The sequence below is a fragment of the Pteropus alecto genome, unplaced genomic scaffold (assembly GCF_000325575.1).
Source record: "Pteropus alecto unplaced genomic scaffold, ASM32557v1 scaffold143, whole genome shotgun sequence".
In the NCBI taxonomy this organism is placed as follows: domain Eukaryota; kingdom Metazoa; phylum Chordata; class Mammalia; order Chiroptera; family Pteropodidae; genus Pteropus; species Pteropus alecto.
In genome coordinates, this window is record NW_006434828.1 from 4,105,708 (window position 1) to 4,133,638 (window position 27,931).

The window sequence follows — 27,931 nt, forward strand, 5'->3', positions numbered from 1 at the left end:
CGCGTGCGGGACGTGCGGGAGCGGGGCAGCCCCCCGCCCGGCCTCACCTCTGCTCCATCTCCTGCTTCATGTCGATGCCCTGCTTCTCCAGCAGCTCGCGCTGGGCGAAGGCCCAGTCCACGGGCTCTGCGGGTGTTTCGGCACAGGGCGTGCGCTCGCGCTCCTGCCGGGCCTGCTCCGGGTGGTTGAACCGGAACACGTGGCTCTTTCCCATGATGATGCGGTTTCCTGGGGGATGAAGGCAAGGCCAGAGGTGGGGGACCTGCGGCGTCGGGGTGGCCTCGAGGGGTGACAGAGGCGGGAGGAGAAGGGAAAGGGGAGAACTGGGCTCCCGGCGTCGCCCGCCCAGGACCAGCCCACAGGGCCCTCGGCTCCGTGGCTCTCCTCTTGCCCTTGGCCAGGACCTGACCGCGCCTCTTCACCCTGTCCAGTCCTGCAGCTTCTGCGTCCAGTCCTTTCTATGGCCCCGCAGGTGCCACCCCCCAGGCCAGCCTCCCCTCCCAGTGGGCCGCCCCGAGCCAGGCCCGAAACCACAGGGGAGAAGGGGCAGGAGCAGTGATCCGTGCACTGCCCTCCCGCACGCCCACAGCCCTAGAAGCAGGCGGGCCCCACCTGCAGAGGTGGGACAGGGGCCTCCCACCCGGCCGTACCTGACCGCAGGATGCTGGGCTCCGTGACCTTCTTGCCATTGACGTAGGTGTCTGCTCCTTCACAGGGCTCCAGAGTCACCACAGCTACAGGACAGGCAGGAGGGGCAGACAGGCCTGTGAGGGGCTGTCATCGTGGCTGCCACTCTGTTTACCTGCAGGGCCCGGCTCACCAGGCCACCCCGTGCGGCCCCCGCCAGCTTCTCTCCACCCCGCTGGCCGTGAGCCCTCTCAGGCCTGGTACTCCGCAGGGCAGTGCTACCTTCGCTGCCTCCCCGGGAGTCGCTCCGGAAGACGCAGTGCTCCTCCTTGATGAAGTGCCCGCTCAGGACAATGTCCTGTCGCCTCTCCGCATCCTCTCGGCCCACTCTGCGGGGGACAGGGGCGCCGTCATCAGTGCCCACGATGCCCCCTCTGCCCCCCAAGGCCTCCAAGGACACCCAGCCACGCTCTTACGGGAAACACCCAAGGCGCACATTAGTGGGAGACACAGGACACACCCAAATGCAGCAGGTCCTGGGAGAGCCGCATGGCCCATGGCCCAGTGGCAGGCAGCGTGGCCCCTGGCGAGCACGGGCAGGCAGCATCCCCGGCCCCACCACCCCAACGCCTGCCGCCTCACCTGGTGAGCCCATCCTTGACGTAGTACAGGAGGCACTCAGACATCAGCGGGTCCTCGTTCAGGTTGACAAGATGCGGCGTCTGGGGGGGATAGGAGGGTCACCTCTACTGTGGGGAGCAGGAGCCCAACACCGGCTGCCTGCTTGGCCCCTCTCTCCCTGGGTGCCAGATCACCACCGGCCCTGAGCTTCGCCTGGCAGGGGACACAGTGTCCTCCTGGCCTGGCAGGGAGGACAGGAGATGTGAAGGAAAAGGCTCCTTGAGGAGGAGCCTTTGACTGGGACCCAGTGTCTTGGGGGAAACAGCCTGGGGGCAAGCTTGGAGGCTCAACCCCAGCATGCAGGGGAAGTGGGGCTTCGGGAGGGGCTAGGGGCCCAGCCCTCAGCACTCAAGGGCTCAGGGGGCTCTTGGAGCTACAACAGGCCCTCAGACGTGCAGGGTGCAGAGGGTCCCAGCACTGGCCCTGCACTCCAAGATCCTGGACACCCTGGAGTGAGGGCTCCAGTAAGTATTTGAGCCAAGGATTAGGACACTGGTCATGGGAGCCCCGGGCCTTAGGAGTTGGGAGCAGAGAGGGTGTGAAAGTCCCCTCCCAATCACCGCCCCTACCTCTCCTGTCCACGGTCTAGCAAAACGTGGCCCAAGAGCAAGTGACCAGCTCCCATTGACGCCCCCATCTAAGCACTGCCCTTGGCTCCCTGCCCACCCCATCCTGGGGCAGCTGCTATAGCTCCACCCACTGGGGCCCAGACACCTCCACCTCCACTTCCTCCACTGCTCTCACCTGGGTCTTTCTGGGCCCCGACCCTCCCTTAGCTCAGGAACCCCACCCACCCTGTCCCGGGCAAATGTAAGTCTGGCAATGCACCACCTATGTGCCTGTGCGAGGTTCTGCGGGTCATCAGACGCCGGGACAAAGCACCCCCAGCACCCCGTCCCCGAGCGGGAGTGTGTGGAAAGGCTGTGCTGGCTGTGGGTGGGGACAGCTGACTGTGTGGCTCCTCGGAGTCCCAAGGATGCTGTGGTTCTCAGGTGGTGTCTCTGCTGGCCCCACAGCCATCCTCCCACACCTGAGCCATGCCAAACCCGAGGCCACAAGGGGGACGGAGAACTGCAGGCACCCAGTGCCCCAAGGCGCCTCCTCCCCGGCTCCACATGCCAGCCCAGGGGCGCCCTGCCCTCCGGGAAGGGGCAGGGTCCGAAACAGCCCAGGAACAATTGGCTGCCGGTGACAACCAAGGCCTCTCCAGAAGGGGTGTGAAGTACGATGCTGTCAGGGCCATCCCTGCTCCCCACCCTGCCCCAGGTACCCTCTGTTTGGCCTCGGGGCCTCAGCATGCATTGCCCCCCCCCACCAGCCTGGGGTACATGGGGGCAGAAGCCTGAGGAGGCTGCCCCACCCCAGGGAGCCTGTCACAGCAGCACCACGTGCCTCTCTTCCCTTGGGGTCCCCAACCGCCCAGTGGGGGCTCCACGTGCCTCTGGCTTCAGGGACTGCCAAACAAAGCCAGGGTGGAAGCTGGGGAGCTGATCCGCCGGAGGCAGGCCAGGCGCTTCTTCACCCACAGGGTGGCAGAGGCAGGGCCTGGAGACCCACTGCCACAGCCTCCAGGAAGGCTTCCTGGCTTAGAGCTCCCTTCTAGAAGCTTTGGAGTGGGGCAGAGGGGAGTCTGGGTCCTAAGTCAGCAGACCTTTCCCCAAATGCTCGTGCTGTGCTGCATCAGAGCTACTGAATGGGGGGGCTCTGCTCCACTGGAGGGACCCCAGCTGGCAGACCCAAGACCTTGCCAAGGGCCGGGTGTGGTGAGTGTGCCAGGCCTGGTAGGAGAGGAGGGGTCCCTGCTGGAACCATGGGACCCCACCTCGGCTAAGCTCTGAGAGGGCAGCTGGCTCCCAGCTCTGCGTCTGTCCACACCTGCCCGGGGGCCGCACAGGCTCCTGGTGAGGTCCTTTACCATGTTTTAGGTCTCCAGCTGGAGTGTGGGTCTCCAGGGTCGCCTGACTTCAAGGGACCCACTCCACTCCTTGGACACCTGAATGACCCGTCTGATGTCCCAAGGCCCCAGGGATGCCCGGCCGTGAGGAGGTGGGGCTGGGTCTCTCCCTCGGGGGGCCTGCGAGTGTGGCCGTGCGAGTGTGGCCCCCGGTTCTGGGACCTGGGGCCATGCTCCCCCTGCCTCCCAGCGTTGCTAAGACCCCACCAGGCGGCCCTGCGATGCCAGGCCGAGCTCTTACCTTCTTGGGAGAGAACACGCCCAGGGTGCCGCCATCCTCCCTCATGGCCACGCCCATCTCGGCCAGCAGCGCTTCCCTGGGAGGACAGAGTCGGGGTCCGCTTGAGCCCAAGAGGCTGCAGGAACCACCTCGTCGCCAACTGACCAATTGACTGACCGGGAGCCAGTGGGGCTCTGGCCACACGGCCCGTGGGCAGTGGCCATGCAGTGACCCATCTGGTCAGGGGGTTAAGGTGTCCGCTTGAAGGGACGGGCCACCTGATCAAGAATCAAGGCCACAGGGGATGTGAGGTGGGGTCGCCGGGTGAGCGGGGACGGGCCTGCCCGGAGCCCAGGGCTGCGCGGGCCCCGCCACGCTACGCACCTCTCCATGCGGATGGCTTCCGTCCTGCGCAGCTTCTCCTCCCACGTCTCGTTGAGCTCCGCTATGATCTTCTCCGTCTCCTGGGGGTGACACAGAGCAGCGTGAGGTCGGGGCCCGGGGCAGGAAGCAGACAGAGGCCCTGGGGCCCGGCGGACGGGAGACGAGCCGGTCTGCAGGACACCGAGATCCCAGTCCCCGGTCCGCCGATGTCTGAGGATCAAGGGCTGAGAGGTCAGCGCGTGTCCGAAACTGCATAGCTCCCCACAGATGCACCTGGACAATGGAGGCAAAGGCGGAACAGCCCAGAAGGGAGAGAAACCCACGTGGGGACGCCAGGGCGGGGCTCGCCGCCCACAGCCTCGCTGCTTCCTCCCGCCCCACAGCCGCACGGCCCCCACCCCAGGAGGGCCGCCACGCCCCATAGGGCCCCACGTACCCCAGGTGGGCCCCCGTACCCCATACTGGCCATATGTACCCCAAGTGGGCCCCATGTACCCCAGGTGGGCCGTTGCAATCCAGGTGGGCCTCAAGCTCCAGGGTCCTACCCCCTCCCACCCCGGCCTCAGGTCCAGCCTCTGTGCCTTTGGACCCTCAATCCCCTCAGTATCCAAAGTCTGGGGTCTCCCCGCACCTCAGGAACATTGGACAGGAAACCTAAAACCAGCCAGGCCCACTGCCAGGGATCAGAGAGTGATCATGGGCACAAGGGGACCAAGAAAGATTCACGCGCACAGGACACCTAGGACACCCACCCGCCCTTGTCAGGAAACGGGGGCCCTGTGGTGCCGGGCGGAGAACGGTGACGATGACGAGCACGGAGGGGATGCCAGCGCCACCGCCTGGCTCACTGCGCCTCCAGCCAGCCCCTCTTCCGGCCCCGGGTCCAGACTGAGGGGTGCTCCGGGGCCCTGACACCCACGTCCCCACGCTCACCCCACTTCCAGGTGCCTGCGCCTTGCCCGGCCCTGCCCTCACCTTCAGCCTTTCGATGGCCTCCTCACTGCCTGGGGCAAATAGGAGGCGCTCGTGCAGGCTGGACACGGAGGCTGCACGGCTGGACAGGGCCGAGAGCGAGGACGACGGGCTCATGCCCACCAGGGCGTTGGTCACTGTGGAGAGATTGTCAGGGGCTTGACTCAGCTCCGCCCCGCCACGGTTACCGTTATTGTTCTCAAGGTCGGACATGTCTACGGGAGGAAGGGCGGGAGGGGCAGACAGACGGGAAGGAGAGAAAAGAGACATGAGTTGGGAGAAAGCAAGAGGTAGGCGAAGAGAAGGCTGGGAACAGAAACCAGGAGCGGGGCGCAGCTGCCAGGCGCCCGCACAAGCGCATGCAAGGCCGCCTGCCACCCCCGTGATGGGCTCCGGCCCCATGCCCAGCGCCCGCAGCAGCACGGCAGCCCCCTCTCGTCCCCCTGCCCTGGACGCACACTCCCAGGCCGCCTGGCAGCCTCTGCACCTGAGCTCCGTGAGCGCCACGGCACCTCCGCCCTCCCCGTGCCTCCTGCACCATCTACGACCCTTCCCTGTCACCGCAAAGCAGCCACCGACACCTGGGCCCTGTCGCTCGCCCTCATCCTCCCTGCTATGGACACCCGCCCCACCTGGCCCTCTATGCATCCCCGAGCTGAGGGGTTGGGCCGTACTAACTGTCCAGCCCTGAGGAGCACCCTGGAGAAGTGAACTGTGGGAACCCCAGAGAGCCCCAACTCCTCCAGCCTCAAGAGGCTGCTCTGAGCCCAGGGTCTCCCAGCACTAGGGCACCCAGGGAGCCCCTAGCCACCTGGGGGCCCCCTAAGGCCTGGGAACTGGGGCTGTGACACCCCCTGGGGCGGGAAGTGCCAGGCCCCTCCTTGCAGAAGCAGACACGCAGCGGAGCAGTGGCAAACAGGACTGTGTGGGGCGCCGGGGAAGCCGAGGGCCCCGCGGCCCGTGGGGTTGGGGAGGTGCTGACCTGCACGTCCCCCGTCCCAGGGAGCCAGGCCCAAGGCCAGCAGGGGACACAGGCTGGAGAACCTGGCAGCATTCAGATTCCTGGGGGAAGGGGGTCCCGGGGTGTGAGGGCCACAAGGAAGCCGGAGCCAGGAGCCAAGGACGGACCTGGGCCCCTGGAAGTGACACTTGGAGCCTCCCAAGCCTCGGCAGCACGTGGGGCCAGAGAGCCTGAGCTCGGTCACTTTTGGCCTGGGAAGGCCTTGGCTGTGCCTTGCCTCCCTGGCGCCTCAGTTTCCCATATAGACATGGGACGTGACCCCACATCTCCCGCCTGTGCCCCCGACACCCCGCGGGCAGGACGAAGCAGGGTGCACAGAGAGCAAGGGGATACACACATTTGGGTCCTCCGGGCACAGTGCTGGCTACGGGTGAGGAGAGGCGTGGGTGAGCGGGGAGAGACAGAGAAACGGAAGAGCAGGTTTGTCTCTGGAGGGTCCAGGGCTCACCCGTCTCTGGTCGGGCGTTAGGCAGGTGGCCGTGGTCTTCAGCAGGGACTCAGGGACCACCACAGCCCCAGCACCCGTGGCATGCCAATGTGGCTTCCAGGGAAACCGTCTCTGGCCTGCTTGAGCCAGCACCAAACCCAAACCATGCAGTCCTCCCGGAACCCCAGCCTCCCACCCAGGGTGGCTCTGCCCAGAAGCACAAACAGGGCCCTGGGACAGGGACAGAGGGGTCGCAGTGGCAGCCTGACCCGCCCCAGCCCCGGTGGTGGTCCCAGAGGGAAGCCGGCCCACCCCGAGAGGCCCCTAGGGACCCACAGCCCGGCTACCCTGCCCAGGATAGACTGATGCAGATACTCACTGTCGGTGATGTCCCCGAGACCCTGGGCATACAGCAGGTCCCGTAGCCGGGTCACCTCGTCTTTCAGCTCGCGGATCAGCTTGTTGTTGGGGTCCTCGTTGATGACCGCGTTGCAGCGGATCTGCTTGGCCCGGTCGGCATACCTGGGCAGCAAAGGGAGTGGCGGGCTGTGCCCGTGCCCCGCAGGCCCGAGGGGTGGGGGTCAAGCGGGGCCTGGGGGCTTCGTCAGAATAAGGAATCACCCCCACTGGGAGTCGCTAGGGCCACTGACCAGAGACCTACAGGTGGGGTCACGCAGCCCCAGCTCACCCACTTGGGGAAGCCGAGGCCCCAAGAGGAGAAGGGACAGGGTGGCATCTTCTCCTCCCAGTGAGGCCTTCACACCTGGACCTGTGGCCCCAGGGTGGAGGGAGCCAGTAGAAGTGTGAGGGTGTCCACGTGTCTGCATGTCCGAGCCCACACCTCACACAGCCAGCACAGACACAGTCACCGATGAGTGTGGGTCCCTGAGTGGGCCCCGTCTCTTTACTGCTAGTAGTGCGTGGGCCAGAGGCCAGAGAAATTGATGTGGCCTGAGGGCTGGGGGCCCAGGCGCGCCCCCCGGGACACTCATCTCTCAGCTAGAGGAACCTTTAGGACACACGTGCACCCCTTTGCTAATTAAAGACCCCTGGTGGCTCCCACGCTGACAGGTGGGTGCCAACTGCTCAGCCCACGGGCACAGCTCTCCTGGCCTCATGCCACAGGCGCCTGGGGCCACTCACAGCCCCAGAGTGCACCCTGACGGGCAGCGGGGCCTGAACGGGGTCCATGAGGACCCAGGTGCCCCCGACAGCCATTGGAGCCTCAAGGTGTCACAGCTGAGACAGCCCCCCGCCAAGAGGCACCCCTCTCGCTTGTGTTCCTGACTTGAGCAGGAAGTGACCACGCCCACCGAGCCAGGTCGGGGCGCAGGGCCCACCTCCCTCAAGAACACACCTCAGCGTGCTCAGAGTCTCGTCGTAGTTGATATCTGCAGGACTCAGGGCTGCCACCATCGCTGTCCTCGAGTTCCCACCTGTGGGGAAAAGACAAGGCTGGGCCGGAAGGTCAGCCCACTGCCACATTCTCCCTACTGTCCCCTCTTACATTTACGGCTAAAGAGGCTGAGGCCCAGGGAGGTAAACTGAGTCATGATGGGCCAACTGGGTGAACACAGAGGGGCTCTGGCCTTCATCCCTGCACCGCGCATCTTGGCTATTTTTTCTTCTATCCAGTGTTTTCCCCACATTTGGGGTCGTTTTACAGCCAGGCCTCTCCTCCCCATCATGAGGAAGTTGAGAAAGATTTCACGGCATTTACTGTAGGATAAGGACTGTTTATGTTCAATAATATTTTCGCTCTTATCGTTCTCATTTGGAATATTTTTCTCAACATTCGTTCTTGGCCCAGGGAGCATGGATGCCAGCACCAGGCAACGCACTATGTGAGGACACGGACCATCCAACTGCGGGGCAGCGGCCTGTCAATCATCTCCAGCTCCTAACCTTGACTACCGGCCGCTGGTCCTCTCAGGCTGCTGCCCGTCTGTGCTCAGGGTTTGGACAGGCGGCCTCTCCCGCCTGACCACAGGGACCTGTGTCCTGGGGCCATCTTCCCATGGTGTGGCCTCTACACGGACTGTGAGGTGGCAGTGTGAAGGGCTTGGGGCGTGACACCAAGCCCAGAAGGATTACACAAGGGGCTCCCTCTGCCCTCACCCTGGGGCCAGACCTGGGCATGGCCCTGTGGGAGGGGCCTCCTTGCCAGCCTATGCCTCAGCTGAAGGGACTCCCATTCCTGTGACACTGCCACCTGCTCCGGGGGGCTTCTGTCTGCCGGCTCCTCCACCCAGGAGGCCCGGATGGCTTTGGCATGCGATCTCAGCCATGCAGCTGAGGAAGGCCAGGGATCCCCAGTCAGCCTGGGACTCAGTTTACCTCCCTGGGCGTCAGCCTCCCCAGCTGTGAACGTAGCAGGGAAGGACCCCAAGGTAACTTTTGGGTAGGAGGCATTTCAGTCTCCATCTCCCCTACTATCTCTCACTGGTTCAGAACTCAGTCAGAGAGAAGTGACTTATGGCAGCCTGACAAAACCCAGCAAGCAAGCAGGGCTCCCCAGAATCATGGAGTCTCAGGTCCCTGCTACAGATGAGGAAACTGAGGTCCAGGGACAAGTGGGTACTTGGTCTGGGGGTTACAGACCTGAACCAGAGGCACCGACATGGGAATGTGTGCCCTACGGCCCCGTGGGTCATCCTGGTTGCCCACACCTGCTATCATTAACCCTTTTCCGGCCACTGCCCCAAGCCCTCTAGAAGGACCCCCAATGTTTGCCTCAGCCTTGGCCCAGAAAGGGTGAGAGGCTTCCTAGTGGCCGGGCACCCCTTCCAGATAGGAAGACAGGACAGTGGCCCAAGGTGGAAGTTAGGACCCCAGGGATGGGCGAACCCGTGAGTCCTCACCCAGGTTTTCCCTGAGGAGCCAGGTCAGCACCGAATCTCTGTATGGAATGAAATCTGTCTTCTTCTTTTTCTTGTTCTGTGGGGGAGGAACATTCAAGGTCAACCCTGAGCTTATGGAGGCGGGGGGGCAAGTGCAGTGCCTGCAGGGTGGTCCCCAAAGCCAAGGCTGCCACAGCGGCAGGGCTGGGCCAGTTCTCAAGGCTTCTCCCCACCCGACCCCCAGGGCGCCGCCCCAGGCACCTTCACCCAGGGCTGGAATCAGGAACTTGCTAGCATGTCCCTCAGCTTCCTGCCTTGTCCACCCCACTGCGTTTCTGGGCTACACAGCCGGACCTAAGCCCATGTGTGCTGGTATCACTGGCCAGCGTGTCCTTCCTCCACTCCGTCAGAACCAATCTGAGCCCATCGCCCCCGCTCAAACACCGGCTCTACTGACTAAAAAGAAAAGCCCCACCACTAAATGTGGCATTCCAGACGCCCTCTCCCCATCTGCACAGAATTCATCTTCCATCTCCCCCATCAAACTTCCTACTGTCCTACGGAAGCCAGCTCAGAAGCCCCCGCTTTAATACCTGCTCCCCTCAGCCCTGCCCTCACAGCAAAGCATCCTCCACATTCTGGCTGCTCCCGTGGCTCTTTAAGCCTCTATTAAGGCAAACAGACTTCAGCCCAGGCAATGGCTGCTGGGAATCGTCTCTCGTAGACACTCCGTGACTGACTGAACAACTCCCGTTACCCTGGGTATTCAGATTCTCTCCCTTGTCTGCCCTTTTGTGTACACAGCTGCTTCAGGAGTATTTGTTGAGCACCTGCAGCAGCCAGCAGACATCGCCCCTGCCTACCAGAGCCCCCAACCACGGAGACACACACGGGTGCCAATAGGTGACTGTGTCATTTCTCTGGGGGCAAATGCATTAGTCATTGTTTTCTAGAATGATCCTCAGGGGTAGCTCCGCCAGCTCTCAGGGGACATGAATTGTGAAAGCTCTTGAGACATGCCGTCAGAGTGGGTTTCAGAAGTGCCGTGCCACGTCTGTGCGAGCAGGGTCTGAGTCCCCGAGTCGTCAGTATTTCTATCCTTTGGAAACTTGGCGGGTGAAAAACTATTTTACTTTGTTTTTTGATTTAATTCCAGACGCTGAATCTCTGCCATGTCTGTCCTTGTTCCCCTAGTAAATGCCCGATAATCACTCGGTTACTTCAGCAAGGAGCACGAGAATCATGGTGGAGTCCGCGCTCCCTCCCCGGTGCCCACCCGCCCTCCAGCCTGCACATCTCCACCTGGACCTCTGCGACACTGACCTTCCACTGTCCCAACTGCCACATCGGGCCACCCCGCTCCCAATCTCTTCCCCAGCAGCGGGGGACACGTTCCAGACTAACTTAGACCTCGCGAGCCCTTCTGACGCCCCCACTGCTTCCCGCTAACCACAATCACCTAGTTTCTCACAGCGGAGCAGGAACCCCAGATCAGGTCCCTCCCGCCCTGGCCTCGCCGTCTGCACGCCTGTCCGCCCTGCTCCAGGGACTCTTCCTCAACTGGTGCCTCATAACCGTCTCACTCAGTTCCTTGAAAAGTCTCCTAAACATTTGCCCACAGTCCCCCACACGGTCCCCACACGGACCCCACACAGCTCCTCACGCAGATCATCACCGCACCCCTCGCGGAGCTCCCCACGTTTCCCCGGTCCTCACTTCCCCACAGTCCGTGCGGTTCCCCACACAGCCCCCTCCTCACGGTTCTTCCCGTCGCTCCACCCAGACCCCCGCACAGGCCCGTGCGCGGTTCCGCACGCGGTTCCGCACCACTCCGCAGGCCCTGACGCGGCCCGGCAGCTCCTCGTGCACCATCCCTCAAACCATCTCACTCTGTCCCTCACACCTTCCCTCACGTCATCACTCACGCCGTCCCTCATGCCTTCCCACACACCAGTTCTCACCGTCCTGCACAGTCCCTCGCCCCGCCCCTCGCCCCGCCCCTCATTCTGTCCCTCACTCCTCCCCCTCGCCCCGCCCCTCATTCTGTCCCTCGCTCCGCCCCTCGCTCCGCCCACACCACTCCACACGGTCGTTGGACGTCCGCAGAGTCCCTCACGGCTCTTCCTCCAGTGCCCCGCCTGTTTCCTTAGCGCCCCCCAGTCTCTCGCAGTTCTCCGCTCAGCTCCTCAAGTTCCTTCCCGGGCTTCATGCCAGGTCCCCTCGCGGCTCCGGAGTCAGGCGCCACGCAGCTGCACGCGCCCCGTTTCCTGCGGTTCCGCACGCGGCCTGCCACGCAGCTCTGCACGCGCTGCCCCGAAGGCGGCCGCTCCTCACGTGGCTCCTCGCAGTGGCTCGCCCGGGGCGCTCACAGGCCCCCGTCCCGCTCCCGTCTCGCGCGCCTCCCCTCACAGCGCCTCACACGCTCCACACGCTTCCTCCCGGGTCCCCACGCGGTCCACACGGAGGCGGTCACGGTTTCTCGCACTCCGTCACGGTGCCCGCACACGGTTCCGCCAGTTCCTCACAGCCCCCCACGTTCCCTCGTCGTTCAGCACAGCTCCCCCCAGTCCCCCCAAATTTCCTCACAGCTCACGCAGCCCCCCACTGTTTCACACGCTTCCTCTCACAGTTCCAGAGGTTTCTGCCAGTCCTCCGTCACACGCAGCTCCCCTCACGATTCCTCACAGTCCCTCACGCCGCTCCTCGCGAACTTCCTCAAACTGTCCCCACAGAGCTCGCCACGTAGCCCCTCAGAGCCACACCGGCCCCGCCGCGTTCACACGCGCCCTCCACGGTTCCTCACCCGGCTCCCCGCACGGGCCTCACAGACACCCGGTTCCCGCCCCATCCTCTCAGGGCCTCACACGCCCCTCGTGCTCCCTCACGGTGCCCGATGCGGTTCCCCACGTCGACCCCGATACGACCCACATGCGGCTGACCGCGTGCTTCCTCTCCGTGCCGATCGGTCCCCCACACAGTCCCTCAGAGCCACACAGTCCCCACACAGTCCCTCAGTGCCACACGGTCCCACACAGCCCCTCAGAGCCACACGGTCCCCCACACAGCCCCTCAGAGCCACACGGTCCCCACACAGTCCCTCGCAGCGCCTCCCGCAGGTCGACCCTTGGCCCGGACTCTCTGGACACGTGACACTCCGCCCCTCGGGTCTCGGCCGCAAAGCTTCTGGAGCGCCTCCCGGCCTCGCTGACTACGGGCCGCCCGCTGTGGGTCCCTCTCACAGCCCGTCTTTCCCTCCACGGGCTTCGACGGTCCCCCACACAGCCCCTCAAAGCCACACGGTCCCCCACACAGTCCCTCAGAGCCACACGGTCCCCCACACAGCCCCTCAGAGCCACACGGTCCCCACACAGTCCCTCGCAGCGCCTCCCGCAGGTCGACCCTTGGCCCGGACTCTCTGGACACGTGACACTCCGCCCCTCGGGTCTCGGCCGCAAAGCTTCTGGAGCGCCTCCCGGCCTCGCTGACTACGGGCCGCCCGCTGTGGGTCCCTCTCACAGCCCGTCTTTCCCTCCACGGGCTTCGCTCCACCGTGTCACTATCGTTGTGTTTCCATCCCCTGCCTGTCGCCTGCCCCCCGCCACGCTGGGGCCCCAGGAGGCCTGCCGTCCCCGGCACTGCCGAGCTCAGAGCTGTGCTCGCAGGTTCAGGGCACAGACGGGGGTGGACGACATGGCCCGGATCTTGGCAGGGAGCGGGTGCCGAGCCCCGAGCCCGTGAGGGTGGACGAGGCCGCCCCCGAGCCGAAGCGAGCCGCTCACCTTGTTGGGCCCAGAGTCCTGGAAAAGAAAGAAGGAAAGAGTCTGAAGATCTGAAGCGAAGCCGGGGCCCCAGGGTGCCCCCCGGCCACCGCCGCCTGCCCTGAGCAGGTCCCGCAAGTCCGGCCAAACGGCAGTGCAGCCTCTGGGGCTGCTGTCGCTCGTCAGCTCTCCCCGGCCCCAACCATTTCAGAGGACGGCGGGGTCTCCTGCGCTCTGTCCTGCCCTGGCCAGTCCGGGCCCTGCCGGCGAGCGGGTGCGACCCCCGTGGGCCCGGGCCACGGGCTCCCTCTGGGGGCTGGAGCTGGGCTGGGCTGACTGAGGCAGAGCTGACCACCTCCCGGAAGGACGCCAGCCAGCAAGGTCACCATAGCCCACAGGGACCCTCAGAGGGGCCCCGTGGGGAAGGTGGCACATCTCCATTTTACGGGTGGGAAACCGAGGCTCTGACGAGTGACAGGAATCACTACTCCATCTGTACCCCGCGACATACCCCCAGCGTCTCCGGGCTTTCCTTTGAACCCCAAGAACCTCTCGCCACAGCAGATGTGAGAGGCTCCCAGCACCCCGCAGGCAGGCCGGGGAGGCGCCTCCACGGTCCCACCCACCGGCCTGGCTCCAGGAACCCGAAGCCGCTCACCATTTCGGCCAGCGCAGAGATGACCTTCCCCAGCGTGGTCAAGGACTTGTTGATGTTGGCTCCCTCCTGCGAGGGAGACGGGCAGGACGTTAGGAAGCCTCGAGCGCCTCCTGCGCGCTGACTGCGCTGGGCCCTGGGGACACGGGCGGCCGCGGCGGGTGGCGGGCAGCGGGCAGAGGCCCACCTGGCCGGGCGTGCGGTTCGCCCAGCGTCTCCTCGGCTCCCTGGGAATCCTGGCAGCACCTCACACGGGCCGCCCGGGAGCTTCCAGGGCCCCTTCCCACCCACCAGGCCGGCGGGACCACAAGGCCCTAAGGGAAGCAAATGCCTTCCTGACACCTAAGACTGCTGGGCCCAGACGGTGTCCCCTCAGGACGCTGGCCAGCCACCCGCACCGCCACCTCGCAGCCGTGTCTTCTGTCGGGAAAGCCGCGGAGGGCCTGGCGTTCCCGCCGGGGTGGCCTCTGGCTGCTGGCCGCTCCGTGCCCCCGCATGGGCCCCTGGAGCAAGCCGAGCTTGGGGACAGGGCCCGGCGGGGCCGGCGCTCTGCCCTACCTTGAGGCGCGTGCCCTTGGCTCCTGTGGAGTCGGCCCGCTCGCTCCCGGCCAGGTCCACCAGGCTGATCTTGCTCACCTGAAATGGCAAATGTGTCAGGGGCAGAAGATGCCGTGAGGCCACTGCGGGGGCGCCCTGCCTGCGCGGGCAAGGCCCCGAGGGCCCCCCGAAGAGCCACGGCCCAGCCCTGCCTGGGGCCCAGGGGTCTCTGACCCCGACGCTGTGCCTGAGGTTCAAAGCCACCTCCCCTCGGAGGCTGCACACCCCCGTCCCCAGCGTGCCCAGTGCGGCAGCCGCGCTGCTCTCCGTGTGGGGTGCTCTTCCCCGTTTGCACATGGACACCCCATGGTGCCGGTGAGCTGTGTCTTTCACTACGACCTGTTTCCACACACAGGGCCATCGTCTGTAGTGGGTTTGACTCCGGTTCTGGTGTCCCGGCCACTGCTCAGCTGCCTCACAAGGGCGCAGCTGCAGGAGCCAGCCAGGGACCGGGCTGTGACACCCCCATAGCCCGGGGTGGTGGCCACACGCGGGCAGGACTCGCTCAGGTGTGAACAGGCACGGACACTGGTGAGACCTTCTCGGGGTGGGAGGAGGGCAGGCTGGCCTAGTTCCCTGTCCTCCTGGGCCCCACGAGCCTCCAGGAGGATGGTGCCAGGCCGAGGTGACCCTGGCACCATCAGGACTAAGTGCCATAACTTCCTCTGACCCCTCCGCGGATCCTGGGATGCTGCCTGAGGGACCTGGCCCCCAGGAGCCGGCTGAGGTGCCCCTGGCTGAGGTGCCCCGGGCGGAGGCCTACAGCGGGTCGGGGAAGACGGCAGTCGGAGAAGACCCGATGCCGTAGGTCAGAGCCGCTGACGGCCATAAGCAGGCTTGGCACCCGCCCTGCTGCCCCTTCCCGGAGCCCACGGACTGTGCGTGGGGATGAAGGCCCCAGGAGACGACACCTCCGCCGGGGGCCACTGAGAAGCCAGGGCGCGTGGGAACGGCGGCAGGGGCTGGGGGTGGCAGCGGGGCGGCTGGATCAGCACAGCCTCTCCTTTGTGCTCCAGATGCCGGCGCCCACGGGGAGGCCCTGCTCCCAGCCCAGCACCCTGCTCTCCTGCCAGCCTGCACCGGGGCCCACGGTCACTTCTGTGACCGGCACTCACTTGGCCTGAGACCTTCCAGCCTTCACCGCTGCCCCCCGGGGGCTGCCTAAGCATCCCGTGGTGCAGCCCTAGGGACATCCTCCCCACCGCCCCCAACTCCACCAAAACCATCTGGCAGGAGGGTCCACGGCCCCTCATTCCAAGTCCCTTCCACCCCCGGGTGGCACTAAATGCCACGATGAGATGGCCTCGCAGGCCTGGCTAACCTCGCACCAAGGCCCACGCTGGGCTGGGGGTGCCTGGGGCCCGGTGCCTGGTGCGAGGACACTGCCCACGCCTCGCAGGCCAGTGTTCGGCTTGGTTTCCTTGACCTGCCTGGCCGGCCTGACTGCCCCCCACCCAGGTGGCACCCACGCGCCAAGGCCATGCTCACTTTCTCCGTGGTGATGTCGGTCTCCGCATCGTGGCGCTTCTGGGTGAAGATGATGTTGAAAACGGCGTGGGAACGGCTGCTGGTCTCGTTCATGTTTGTGGCCGCCACAGTCCTGGGGGAGCGGAAGTCACATGCAGTTACCAGTCATCCCGTGGTCGGGTCGAGGGTCGCCGGTGGTGCCGGCCCTCTGAGCTGGGCCACGGGGTATCAGCTCCCTGCTGTCGGTGACTGTGCCTCCTGTCAGACCACAAGCAGGGCGCACACCTGCGCGCCCACTACACCCGCCTCAGCTCCAGCCTGGCACTTGAGGTGCTGTGACTGGAGGGTGCTTTTCTGGTCCCGGGCGCTCAGCAAAGCCCAGGTACCACTTGCTCAGCTCACTGGGTAGGAGCCCTCATGGCTGTGACACGGGAGGGCCCCATCCAGAAGGGATGCCCACCGCCTGCCCGCTCTGGGGAGGGCCAGCACTGTGGCGTGGGGCAGGGGGCGGGGCACAGCTGCCTGAGGGGAGATCTGGGGTGGTCCCGATGCCGCTGACATGCAGAAGTGTCCCCAGGCTCGGCTCCCTGCCCGACAGCCTTCAGCACAGAGGGGCCTCGTCAGAACAGCATCTCCAGGGGACCACGGCTGAGGCGTGGGGCAGTGGTGGCACACAGGGAGCCCTCACCCTCCAGGGAGTCCCTGGGTAACAGAGGACTGTTGCCACGGTGATCAGGGCAGACCCTCCCGGCAGCTCACGACTGGCAGTGCGCTGTGGCTGCCCCCCTCCCCACAGGCCCCCTGGAGCCCCGTCTGCAGCACCGTTTGTCCTCTGAGCAGGCGGGGCTGGACCTCAGTCTCCTGACCACTGGGGATGACCACCCGGGGCAGCCACCAGAGGCGATGCCAGCACCCAGCCCAGGGTCCACAGCCCACCCCCCAGGAAGAGCAGCCTCCATGTTGGTGACACTGTCCCCCTGTGCAGGGGGAACTGGAGGTCCCTCTTGGGCTGGCATGGGCCCCGAATGGCTTCAAGCTTACAAGGCCACCGCCTCCATGGGGGCCGCCTGACGGACTCCATGGGGGGAAGACAGGTACCATGGGGACCGTGCCTTCCTCAGTGAGACTCACGCGGTGGGGGGCAGTGCGGGGTGGAGGCCAGGGAGCGGGGCGAGTCACCCTGCGCACACCTGGCCTTGTTGCCCGAGTCCATGAGGTCCTGGATGTCGTTGTAGGAGGTGACGGCCAGCTTCGAGAGGTCCTCCACGTACGGCCCCAGCAGCGGGTGCTCTCTGACGCGCAGGTTGCCCTTGTTCTTGGGGTTCAGGAGGTCGCGGACACGCTCACAGTAAATCTCCATGTAGCTGACCTGTAGGGCACAGGCATGCTACCAGGGACCCCAAGGTGGGGTGCAGGGGCTGCCGTCGGGGACCCTGGGATAGGGAGTGTGGGTACTGCCCACAAGGTAGGCGGAGGCACGCAAAGGACTCCGAGCCCCCGCATGAGTGTGAGTTGGGGGAGTCAGCCCATGCCCACCGGCCTGGCCGTCCCCCACTCATGGGCTTGCCCACCGCAGTAGCTCTGGGGCCACCTGGGCTGAAGTGCGGCCCCGGCTGTGCGCTCTGAGGCATGTGTCCCGGAGGCTGGCACAGAGCAGCTGCTCGCTAAACACCGGCTAAGCTGAGGACCGCCCCTCACTCCTCTGTGCCCCGCACACCGACACGCTCTGCGTGGGCACAGTGACGCACGCACAGATAAGTGACAAGCTAAGGGCACGGACCGGTGGTGGGGACCTGCTCTGCACCCAAAGGCATTGCCGTCCATGCCTGGGACCCCCAGCCGTTCCCCAAGCACGGGACGCCAGGCAGGGAGCCCTACCTCCACGGAGTAGGACATGTTGTCGTTGGTCGTGTCATTGATGCGAGAGAACAGGTCCTCGCAGAGCTGCAGGGACCGAGGACACGTAGTCAGACGATGAGGGCCCTGCCCCCGAGGTGCTGTGGGCCGCCTGCGCCCGGACTAGGTGCTGCTCTCCCGGCCTCTCTCGCACACTCGCAGTCCGTGCTGAAGGCACTGAGAGGCCCTCATCCAAGGAGCCGTCGCCTTCTCTGTGACTCCGGGGTCCCCTCCACCGTTATCTGACCCTTGCCTACAGATCGTCCGCTTGCCCTGTCCTGCTGCTCACGCCATCCTCGCCTGCTCGGCGTGGAGGTCCACCACGCTGTAGACCAGCCGGTGCTTGCCGCCCTGACCAGGTCAAGCACTGACCAGCTGACTCACAGACCCATCTCGGGGGCTGGCCGGGGCGGGGACCAGGGTTCCAGCAGTATCTGAGGCGTCCATGTCTCAGCCTTCAGTTAACCAAAGTGCACCCTTATCCGAGCACCTCTCCCCGCCCTAACCACCAGCCCTCACAGCCTCCGGAGCGTCACGCCCACCAGCGGCTCCCCGCGCTGCCCCGCGCTGCCCCACCTCTGCTCAGACCCCACTCCTGCCAGGGTACCGTCCCTGCCAGGTCTCTCCACCTGCCCTTGCCGCCCTGCATCCTCCCTCCCCGCCCCGCGTGCCTGCGGGATGATGCCCTGCTGGTCCTTCTCCTGCTTGCCCATCATGGTGTAGGACTTGCCAGCCCCCGTCTGGCCGTAGGCGAAGATGCAGACGTTGTAGCCCTCAAAGGCATGCTGCAGCATCTCCTCGCCGATGTCCCGGTACACCTGCTTCTGCGACGCATAGTTGATGTCCTCGGGCTGTGGGACAAGGGGGCACAACTGCAGGAGGCTGGGCGCGCCCAGGCTCAGCCCACAGCATTCTCTGCGGGCCCACAACACATCCCGGGGCCTCCGGGGAGGGATGGGCCAGTGCGTGGGGAGGGGTGCCCGGGAGAGGGGGCACAATCCCGCCTGGGGGACAGAAGGCTGCTGAGGGAGGGGCGGGAGGAACGGCACTTTGCCGCTCAGAGGCGGGAGACCTAACGTGGAGCAGTGTGGCAGCTGCAGGGGTGACAGGGGTGGGGCCAGAGCAGGGTGGGGCCAAGGCCCAGGGGCCGTGGGCCAGGCTGTGGTATCTGGACGCTGTCCTGATGATGGCAGTAGGTGGGGAGCTCTGACGGCTGCTCTGGGGCCTAAGACAGGTGCTGGCACTGGGGCGGGCGACTGGGTGCCTTCCAGGACGATGCGGGAGGTGGGGGTGGGCAGGGCTGGGTGTGCGCTGGATGGAGGAGCTACCGGGTCCCCCAGGATGCCGGGGGAAGTGGGGGCTCAGGTGCTGCCCGTGGCGGGTGCACCCGTGAGACATGCAGAGTTTGGGAGTCTAGGGAAGATGTCCGCGGGCAAATGGAGGTACAGCGGGACCCTGGGACACTGCCTACCGTGAGCCGATGGCCCCTCGGTCCCTGCCTTAGCTGGGACAGCACGTTGCACAGCTCAGGGTGACCTTCCAGACCCCTCCCCACTGAGCCTGCCCTACCCCACCTCTCTCAGGGCCCTGCAGGGGAGAAGGGTGGTCGTCACCCCATTTAGAGAGGAACACGCAGGTCTGAGAGGCTGAGGGACTGGCTGAGGGACACACAGCCAGAGGGGTGGAGTGACCCACATGCCCGTGGCCCCCCTCCCCTGGACCCCCAGCCCAGCTCACCGAGGTGTGTGACCAGTAGGAGTAGTCGAAGCTGAAGCTCTTGGGTGTCTCCTTGGGCTGTTTGGGGTTCACGATGGCTGCGGAGAGGGGCACGGGGAGGGGGACGGGGAGAGGGACAGCTCGGTGTTAGTGCTGTGCTGCAGAGAGCGGCCACGCCCACCAGGGAGGGACCCCCGAGGCAAGGAGGTGGGTCCTCAGAGGCCTGTGGCCCCAGACAAGCCAGCACCCAAAGAGGGGGGTCCCCATTCCAGGCAGACAGCCATCGCGCCCCTCTCTGTGGCCGCCACTGCCCACCAGTGCCGCTGATGCCAGCCCGGAGCCACTGGTCAGACGAGAGCACACAGCCCGCGCCACGTCTCGTCCCCGCCCTGCTCACCCCTGGCCCAGGTCTTCATGTGTCTGCTCTGCAGCCCAGGCCCTGGAAGCATCCAGAAGGCTGGAGCATCCCGTCGGGGCCGTGCCCCTGCTTCTCTGGGCCCCTCAGACTACGTGGCATCTGTGCACTGTGTGTGCACGGGGTGCGAGGGACAGCATCGCAGGGGCCACTTATCCCTCTCCTGTGTGCACGGGTTCCTGCCAGGTGTGCTCGCCTGTGCTCTGCAGACTGTCCCCTGCACAGGTCCCTCCATCCCTCCCTCCTCCACCGAGCTGCACGCTGGCCTGGCGTGCTCCCAGCTCCTGGAATATCAGTTCATCAAGCTGGGAACGCAGCCACAAGCGCATGATGACGCCATCTGCCACCGCCAGCACCTGCCGAGTGTCCCAGGGGACGCCCGGCCCAGCCCAAGGCTGCTCTGTCCCCAGGCCTACGAGTGTCCAGGCCTCCAGCGTTTCCCAGGCCCAGGACCCAGTGGGTAGTATGTCCTCTGTGGCCAGGCACGAGAGACCTCAGCCCCTGCCCCTGTCAGGCCACCCTGCCCACTGCCACTACCTGAACCCCAAATGTCCACATTGATGGAGAACCCTGAGGCCTCCCGAGACCACACTGGGCTGGAGGCAGATCCCTCCCTGAGTGTCCACATCCACCAGGAAATCGGACCAGCCTGGTCGGGAAGGGCCCCGGGCCACGTGGGACGCCACGGCCCCAGCACCCATCCCATCTGAGAAAGCAGCCCGTCGCTCGCTGCCCCCATGTCTGGGGAGGCAGGCCATGGCTGCCCACCCCTCAGCTGGCCTTCCTCAGGAGCAGTGGGCCAGAGGCCTCACAGCACAGTCTCCAGGATCCCACACTCCGCCCCCAACAGGTGACTTGTCACCAGCACCAAGAGAACCAGACCCCATCCTGCTGTAATGTGAACTGCATCCCCTCAAAACTCGCACGTGGACGTCCAAACCCCCAGGACCTCAGGACGGGGTCTTATTTGGAGATGGGGGTCCTTGCAGATGTCAAGCAAGGTCACAGTAGAGTCAGACAGGCCCTGACCAACGTGACCGGTGTCCTTGTAAAAGGGGACGTTTGACACAGACACGCACACAGGGAGCAGGCCACACAAAGATGGAGCAGAGATGGGTGCTGCGTCCACAGGCCAGGGGACACCAAGGACTGCAGCCAGCGCCAGGAGCTGGGGGAGGCAGGGAGCTGACTGTCCCTCACGGCCTCGGAAGGAGCCAACCCTGCCCGCACGGCGACCTCGGCCCTCCAGCCCCCACACCTGATGTCCAAGCCCCCCAGGCCGTGGTACTTTGTCTCAGCAGCCCTGGGAAGGGACCCCCAACTGGCCTCACCAGGCTTCTGCAGCTGCCCCAGGCCCAGGGGCCGTTTGTTCTGGCTGAGTGTCCTGCTCACAGCACTGGTGTCACCTGAAGCTCTCTCTCCAGGGATGACCCGGCTTTGGGCCCCTGACCCTGGGGTTTGAGGGCTTCTGGGAGATGACCTGATGCCCAGAGGAAGCCACGGGAGGGAACAGGTGACTGACCGTCACACCCCTATCTTTGGAGCCGAGAAAGGGCCACGTCCATGTTGCCTCCAGGAGCAAGGCCCAAAGGACAGAGAGCTGCCCTGGTTCTCTCCCCTGCTAGGGCCTGGGGACAGGGCCACTGGAACCCCAGGCACGGCCGACAGCAGCTGCACCTCCTGATGCAGGCGGCCTGGGCTGGGCCTCTGCTGGCTCTGGCCGCGAGGGATGCCCCAGGACGAGCGAGATTCCCCTCCACAGGTCTCTGGACAGCCCAGCCCCCCAGCCCGCTCTCCCCCCGCAGGCTGGCGCCCCTCTGCCGGCTCTCTGGGCGGGCCTGGTCCCCCACTCCCCACCTCCATGCAGCCTGCCCTCCTTTGTCCTAATGACACTGGCCTGGCCCCAGGCACCGACCTCGCTCAGATGGTGTCCTGACACTGGCTTGTTTGCCACACACTCCGTGTGGACCGTGGGCTCCCTGAGTGGGGAGCCCTCCAAGGGACAGGGCCCAGGTGTGGCTCCAGGCAGGCGGGGGACGGCCCACAGCATGGTCCAGAGGGATGCGCTCTCGCCAGGTCCAAGGGCACAATGGACTGGAGCCGAGCATCTGCCCACCGCTGTCCCCGAGCCCTCGCAAGAGTGACTGCCAGGGCCAGGGGCCAACAGGCACCCCCCTCACCCGACAGGCACCCCCCACTGCCACCGCACGGCCTGCTGGGAGCAGAGCACAGCCATCTGGCTGCCGAATGGCCTCCCCGGCAGGGGCTCGGTTCTTCCTCGTGGGGGTCTGAGGACGGAGGAGGGAGGACGGGTCCTCTGGGGGTTGGTCCAGCCGGCGACTCTGGGCCAGCTCATGGGGACACCCCGGTGCCCGCTCTGCCCCTGCCCAGGGCGAGCTGCTGGGCTCTGTAGGAGTGAGCAGAGGGGCCAGCACCCGCAGGACAGAGACGTGGGGTGTGGGTGCCAGCTGGAGCGGGGAGGCGAGGGGCGGGAGGGCGGTTTCCCAGCCCGGGCGCCCGGCGGCTGGAGCACCACGCGGGGGGCGCACGTGCCAGCGCAGCAGCCTCGAGCATGGCGGTCTGAGCCTGTGGCTGAGCCCTGAGCTGGCCATGGGCAGAGCACGTGCAGTACAGCAATCGGCAGACACAGGCGTGTGTGTGTGCGTGTGCGTGTGCGTGCAACAGGGTGCTCACACGCGACCGAGCTGGCCACTGCCCAAACTTGCAGGACTTAGGAGGTGGCTTAGTTGAAACAGAGCCCAAACCTCAGTGGGGCTCCAGGGGACAGCGAGCTCCACGTCCGGTTCTCGCCAGGCTGGGCCAACCGCTCGGGGAGCACACGAGAGCCCCTCCCCCGCTCCGCCCTAGCGAGGAGGCACCTTTGACCCCACTGCACGTTGGCAAGCCCCCCGCCCCGCCAGTGCACCCCGCTTGATTCCGTGGGCATGGCCCTTGGCCTTGTTACCTACGTGTGTGCGTCACCTGCCTACCCACTGCAGTGTCACCCCCAAGGACAGCAAGAGCCTCTGCCCTGCCCCCCGGGCCGGTGTCTGGCATGGAGCCTCGCACGAGCTCATGCTCAGCCAGCGTTTGCCGGTGACATGAAGGGACTCCATCTCCAGCTGCTTCTTTCTGTGACGTGACCTCAGACACTCGCTTTCCCGTCTGTGCAATGGACGCTGTCCTCACCCCTGGGGGACCAGAGGGACAGCAGAGGGACAGCAGAGGGACAGCGAACCCTCAGACCGCTGCGGGGTCACCGCCGTGACCTCTGCCAGTGGAGCCCACATCGGCTGCAAGGGGCAGAGGGCAGCGCTTGGCCTCTGAGCTGTCCCTGGACAGTGCTGCTGGGCACCAAGGGCGTCTCGGCCTGGGGCCAGCCAGTGACCGCAGGCCCTGGGGACCTGGCTGAGGCTGCCGCCCAGACCCTGCCGGCTCCCTGCAGCCCCTCTAACGACACGGCCCTCGGCAGTGTCGCCGACTCCTTGGCCGTAGCCGAGCTCCCTCTGTGGCCTTTCATTCCCGCTCCCGCTGTATTTAGAACGTTCTAGAACAGTGACGGCAAACGGTGCCAACTTCCGAGGGTGCTGAGACTGGTTGACAGGGGCCTTTGTGGGAAGCCCACCACGAGCAGCTAGCAGTATCCGCGTGGGCAGAGAAGGGTCCAGAATGTTCTGGCTCACGGTCCTGAAAGGGGGCCATCCATTCCCTGGAAGCACAGGGACCAGGAGGGGGGCAGGAGGCCGCGAGGCTGGGCCACCGCCTGCGCATCAGCGCCCCTTCGCCACTGGGCAGCCGAATCCTCGGCTCAGGCTCTGCCCCCAGGGACCACCATCATTCATGAGTCACGGAGACAACGCACCTGCTGACAGGCAGGGGCGCCGTGCCCCACAGCCCCCCACAAGCTCTGAGCGGGGCCTGCACAAGCCGTCCACACAGGATGAGGGCCAGACACTCCACGGCCATCTGGAAAGGCCACTCAGCCCAGACCCCGTCCCAGAGCCTAACAGTGCCCAGGACACCTCCAGAGATGCCTGTCCTCGCCTCGACAGGCCATGGGAGGCGCCGTCAGCCCAGTGCCCCTCCCCTCGGAGGCCCAGCCTCCAGCCTGGTGGGTGACAGGCAGGGGGGCTGTGCAGGCCCAGAGCACCCGAAGGCCTCCCGTCATCCTACAACCTGGGGACGAGGGGGCGAGCGGGCCACCGGAGCCTGTGGTCACGGCAGCAGCTGCAGCCGCATAAAGATCCAAGTGCCAGCCGCCCAGCTGAGCGCAGTGGACCCCAGGACCGGGAGAGAGGGAGGACGGCTCAGCTTCCACGGCCCAGACAAGCCCCGCGAGCTGCGGCGTCAGGAGCCGGGGGTGCGGGTGGGTGGCGGGGTACGGAGGGCAGGGAGGGGCTTCTGCTCCTGGGCTGGGCGCCGCGCAGAGGGCGGGCTCCGTCCACCCGTCCGCATGCAGCGCACTCTCTGCAGACGTCTGAGCGACGCGGGCTGGGCGGCGTGTACTCTCCGCTGCCAGCGGCCTCGGCGCTAAGACCCCGCAGGGCCCGGCCGTCTTTCCTACCCTCTCGGAACCGCCAGGCTCCCTCCCCCTCCTCTCCATTCATCATGCTCACGCCAGGCCCCCCACTTCTCCGAAGGGTCTGAGGAGGCTTAAATTAGAAACCGAGCAGAGGAACAGACAAGGGAAACGATTTACAAGCCCAGGGCAGCTGAAACGAGTCATAACCCAGGGCGCTGGGTCGAACAGTGTCCCCCAAAGTCACACCCCCCCAACCCTCAGAATGAGGCCTTGTCTGGAAACAGGGTCCTTGAGATGTGACCAGTTGCTAAGACGAGGTCAAATTGGATAGAGTGGGCCCCACATCCAGGGAGCGGTGTCCTGTAAGGCCACATGGAGAAGGGGACACACCAGCCCTGTCGGCGCCTTGATTTCCGACCCTGGCCTTCAGAGCTATGAGAATACGTTTCTGTTCTTCTAAGCCCCACGGTTTGTGGCCATCTGTCACTGCAGCCCCAGGAAGCCACCCCGCCAAGTGGACGAGGAGGGAGCCGGGCGGGTGGGCTTCCGCGTCTGGCCGGGAGGCCCCGCCGCGGCCGGTACTCACTGGTGGTGCTCCCGGACATCTGGATGATGCACTTGGACTCACGGCTCATCTCCCGGGAGTTGAAGGGGCGCACGCGCACCGCCACCTTCACGGAGGCACCGGCCATCTCTGCGGCTCGTCGGTCACTCCTGGCAGCGGCGGGAGCCCCGGAGAGCACGGAGACGCCTGTGGGGAAAGGGACACGTGGATGGAGACGCCATCTGAGAAGCCAGAGCGAGGGCTCCCGGGTGGCGATCGAACCCAGTCTGCGCCCCGCCCTGCTGAGGGGCGCCTGCTCGCGGGACCGACCCCCAGGGTGAGGGGCGGCAGGGGCGGCTGCCACGGAGAAGCGTCACGCGTTTCAGGAATGAAAGCCGCAGAGCGTGTGGGGCCTGAGCAAGCCTGGGGGAGCAGGAGCCTAGTGAGACACACGCCGCTTGGCTCTGTGGGCGCGAAGCACTGCAGGAGCCTCTGGAGGCTGGTCCGGGAGGGGCCGGAAACGGGAGACTGTGGAAGGTGTTAGACCCTGTCGTGGCCCCTCGAAAGTCACGTGTGGAAGCCCCGACCCCCAGGACCTCAGGGAGGGACCTTATTAGGGAATAGGGTCCTTGCAGATGTGACTGGTTAAGGTGAGGTGGCACTGGAGTCAGGCGGGCCCCGATCCCACATGACTGGTGTCCTTACACCAGGGGACACTGGGACACAGACACGCACAGGGAGAACGCCCCGTGACGGCAGGCAGAGGCGGGTGATGCGTGTATAAGCCCAGAAACGCCAAAATTGGCAGCGGCCACCGGAAGCTGGAGAGGCGGGGACGGGTCCTCCCCGCCAAACCTCCGGCCTCAGAATGGACCAGCCCACAGACACCTTGATCTCAGACCTCAGACCTACATTTCTGCTGTCTAAGCCACACCATCAGGTTGTCATGGCAACGGCAGCCCTAAGACTACTGCAGACACCCAGACCCCCCCCCTACCCTGTGGACATCCAGAACCTCCCCACTCCCCAACCTCCCGCCACCTCCCCCAACCAGGCAGGGGCCTGGGGGTGGGGTCTGAGGACTGAAATACACCTAAAATGTCCAGCTGCACGACCAGCCTCGTCTCCTGCTGCTGGGCGCCCGGCATGCTGGCTGTCCTGGGGGAGTGCGGGGGTCTCTGTGGGGGAACCCAGTCAGGACCACACCCTCCGGCAAGAAACGCAGAGCCTGAGACAAATAGGAAAGGGACAGGGCAGAAGGAGGCGGTGCAGCGAAGAGAACACAACGATTTTTTAAATACCGTATAATTTATGCCCGTGAATGAGAGGAGGGTGCTACTTCGCAAAGGACCGTTTAATAAATAAGAACAGGACCTCGGAAATGAAGAACAGGAAAACAAACTCGAAAAGTGAAGAGAGACCGGTAAATGCAGTTAAGTAATTCACGAGAGGAGAGAAAAAAAACCGGAGAATCGATGAAAAGAAACTATGACAGAGATAACTCAAGAAAACGCCCCAGGACACACGGCCGCGAGTTTCCAAACTCAAAGCGTCCCACCTACCCACCCGCGACAAAGAGTCCCATGGCAGAGCAAACCGTGCGACGTCGGGACCTCGGGGATGGTGACGAGGGCCACTTCCAAACCGCTGAGGACGGCGACCGTCAGCCTCGCACTCTAAGCTCACCCAAACCACCAGTTGAGTGTGAGGGTGGATCGAACCCCAGGAACACTCTGGAAGATGCTAGAATCTGTGATCTAGTAAGTGAGGGAGAAACAGGAGGCAGTGGAGGAGACGTGGGGTCCAGGCCCACAGGATGGTGAGGGGCGTCCCAGGAGGACGCTGGGGGACACCCGATTGGAGGGTAACGAAAGTGATGCCACCAGGAGAGAAGCTGGGGCTGCGTCACACGGAGAAGCGTCGGCGACGAGCCATGACGCCGCGGGGGCCAGGCCTGCGCTGTCTGTCATTTACTCCCCGTAAAAGGCTACACCAGAAAGAACACAGCAGCGTGGCACACTCCCGCTAGCCCACAAAACGCCAGCGCGGCAACGAGGAACCTCGGTGGCCAGCCGGGGCGGAGGCGGGGTCGTGCGGCCGGCGGGGCCTTGGCGGGCAGAGGGATCTGTCATAGCGGGGATCGGAGCAGACCAGACAGACCGGGACACGGCAGAAATGGCAGCGTATGCCCGAGTGGGTGAGCTGCGGGCGAGCCCCACGAGGCCCCGGGAGCACTGAGCGGGGACTCGGGGCGCACGGCACGAGAGGGAGCCATCCATCCCCCACCAGCCGTGTGGACGCGCGTTACTTTGGCAATATTTTAAGAACAAATAAAAGGAGAAAACCCGGGGAAGAAGCCGCCGCTGGCGCCCAGCCTTGCTGAGGACAGAGGTCACGGAGCAGCGAGCCCGCGTGGGGCTGGGGTGTCGGGTGCAGCCCCCCACTGTCCAGGCCTCTGCGCCCTGAGAAACGAGAATGGCAGCCGCGGTGCAGCCGAGACCCCGCGGGGCCTGCTCTGCAACAACCTTGGTGAGTGTGCCGGTGACCTTGACATCCGCTTGAAGGTCACCTTCACACGCACACCGAGGAAGTGGCTCTCCCTGCGGACGCAGGCCCAAGGTGGGCTCCGTGCCAGGTCTTAGCTGGGCCCAGAGCGAGTGCCAGCGTGAAAGGTGTCCCTGGGCGCTGGAAGCTCACAGGTCAGAGGCAAGTGGACAAAGCAGCACCCTCAGCAAGACCCGGGTGAGGCGGGACGGTAGGCAGACGGGGGGCTCCCCGTGGGAGTGTCCGGGACCAGGGAGGCGGGGCCTTGGGGAGCCTGAGCTTGGCAGGGGGATGGCCACACAATACACCATCCTTCCCCTCGCGGGGGTGGCCCCTGGACATCCACCCACCTGCCCTGCACATCAAACAGCCCTAACCGAGGCACCGACAGGGAGCCCCTGGAAGAGGACAGGCCGAGGTGGGGGGTGCCTGGCACACAGGCCACCAGCCCTCCCCACCCCGTCCTCCAAGCAGGCCTCGGGCTCCGGCAAGGGGCGAGAGAGCTCATCCAGCACAGTGGGCACGTCCTCCGGGGACCGCAGGGTCCACAGCAGGGGCACCTGTGGGGGCCATCTCTGCACGCGGGGAGGGGAGCACGCGAGGGCTGGGACCCGTGCGGCCTTCGGGCTGCAAATCCCCCCGGACTCCACCCAGGGCCTGCTCCTCTACTCCTTGGAGACCCCAGAACAGG

The 27,931-nt window shown here is 65.4% G+C and overlaps 1 protein-coding gene across 1 annotated transcript in view; it reads right to left on the minus strand.

Moving 5' to 3' along the window:
* KIF1A (kinesin family member 1A) overlaps window positions 1-24,882 on the minus strand; it is a 65,704-nt gene extending 40,822 nt beyond the window's left edge. Inside the window, 20 exon segments of the mRNA XM_006909908.1 lie at window positions 48-228; window positions 651-734; window positions 910-1,016; window positions 1,270-1,349; window positions 3,504-3,579; window positions 3,867-3,946; window positions 4,842-4,975; window positions 6,197-6,223; window positions 6,666-6,808; window positions 7,644-7,722; window positions 9,148-9,223; window positions 12,906-12,923; window positions 13,543-13,608; window positions 14,098-14,175; window positions 15,625-15,736; window positions 16,794-16,972; window positions 17,482-17,547; window positions 18,171-18,350; window positions 19,237-19,313; window positions 24,739-24,882. Of these exon segments, the coding sequence (XP_006909970.1) occupies window positions 48-228; window positions 651-734; window positions 910-1,016; window positions 1,270-1,349; window positions 3,504-3,579; window positions 3,867-3,946; window positions 4,842-4,975; window positions 6,197-6,223; window positions 6,666-6,808; window positions 7,644-7,722; window positions 9,148-9,223; window positions 12,906-12,923; window positions 13,543-13,608; window positions 14,098-14,175; window positions 15,625-15,736; window positions 16,794-16,972; window positions 17,482-17,547; window positions 18,171-18,350; window positions 19,237-19,313; window positions 24,739-24,844 (1,949 nt within the window). The 5' untranslated portion in view covers window positions 24,845-24,882.
* Window positions 24,883-27,931: the final 3,049 nt, after the last annotated feature.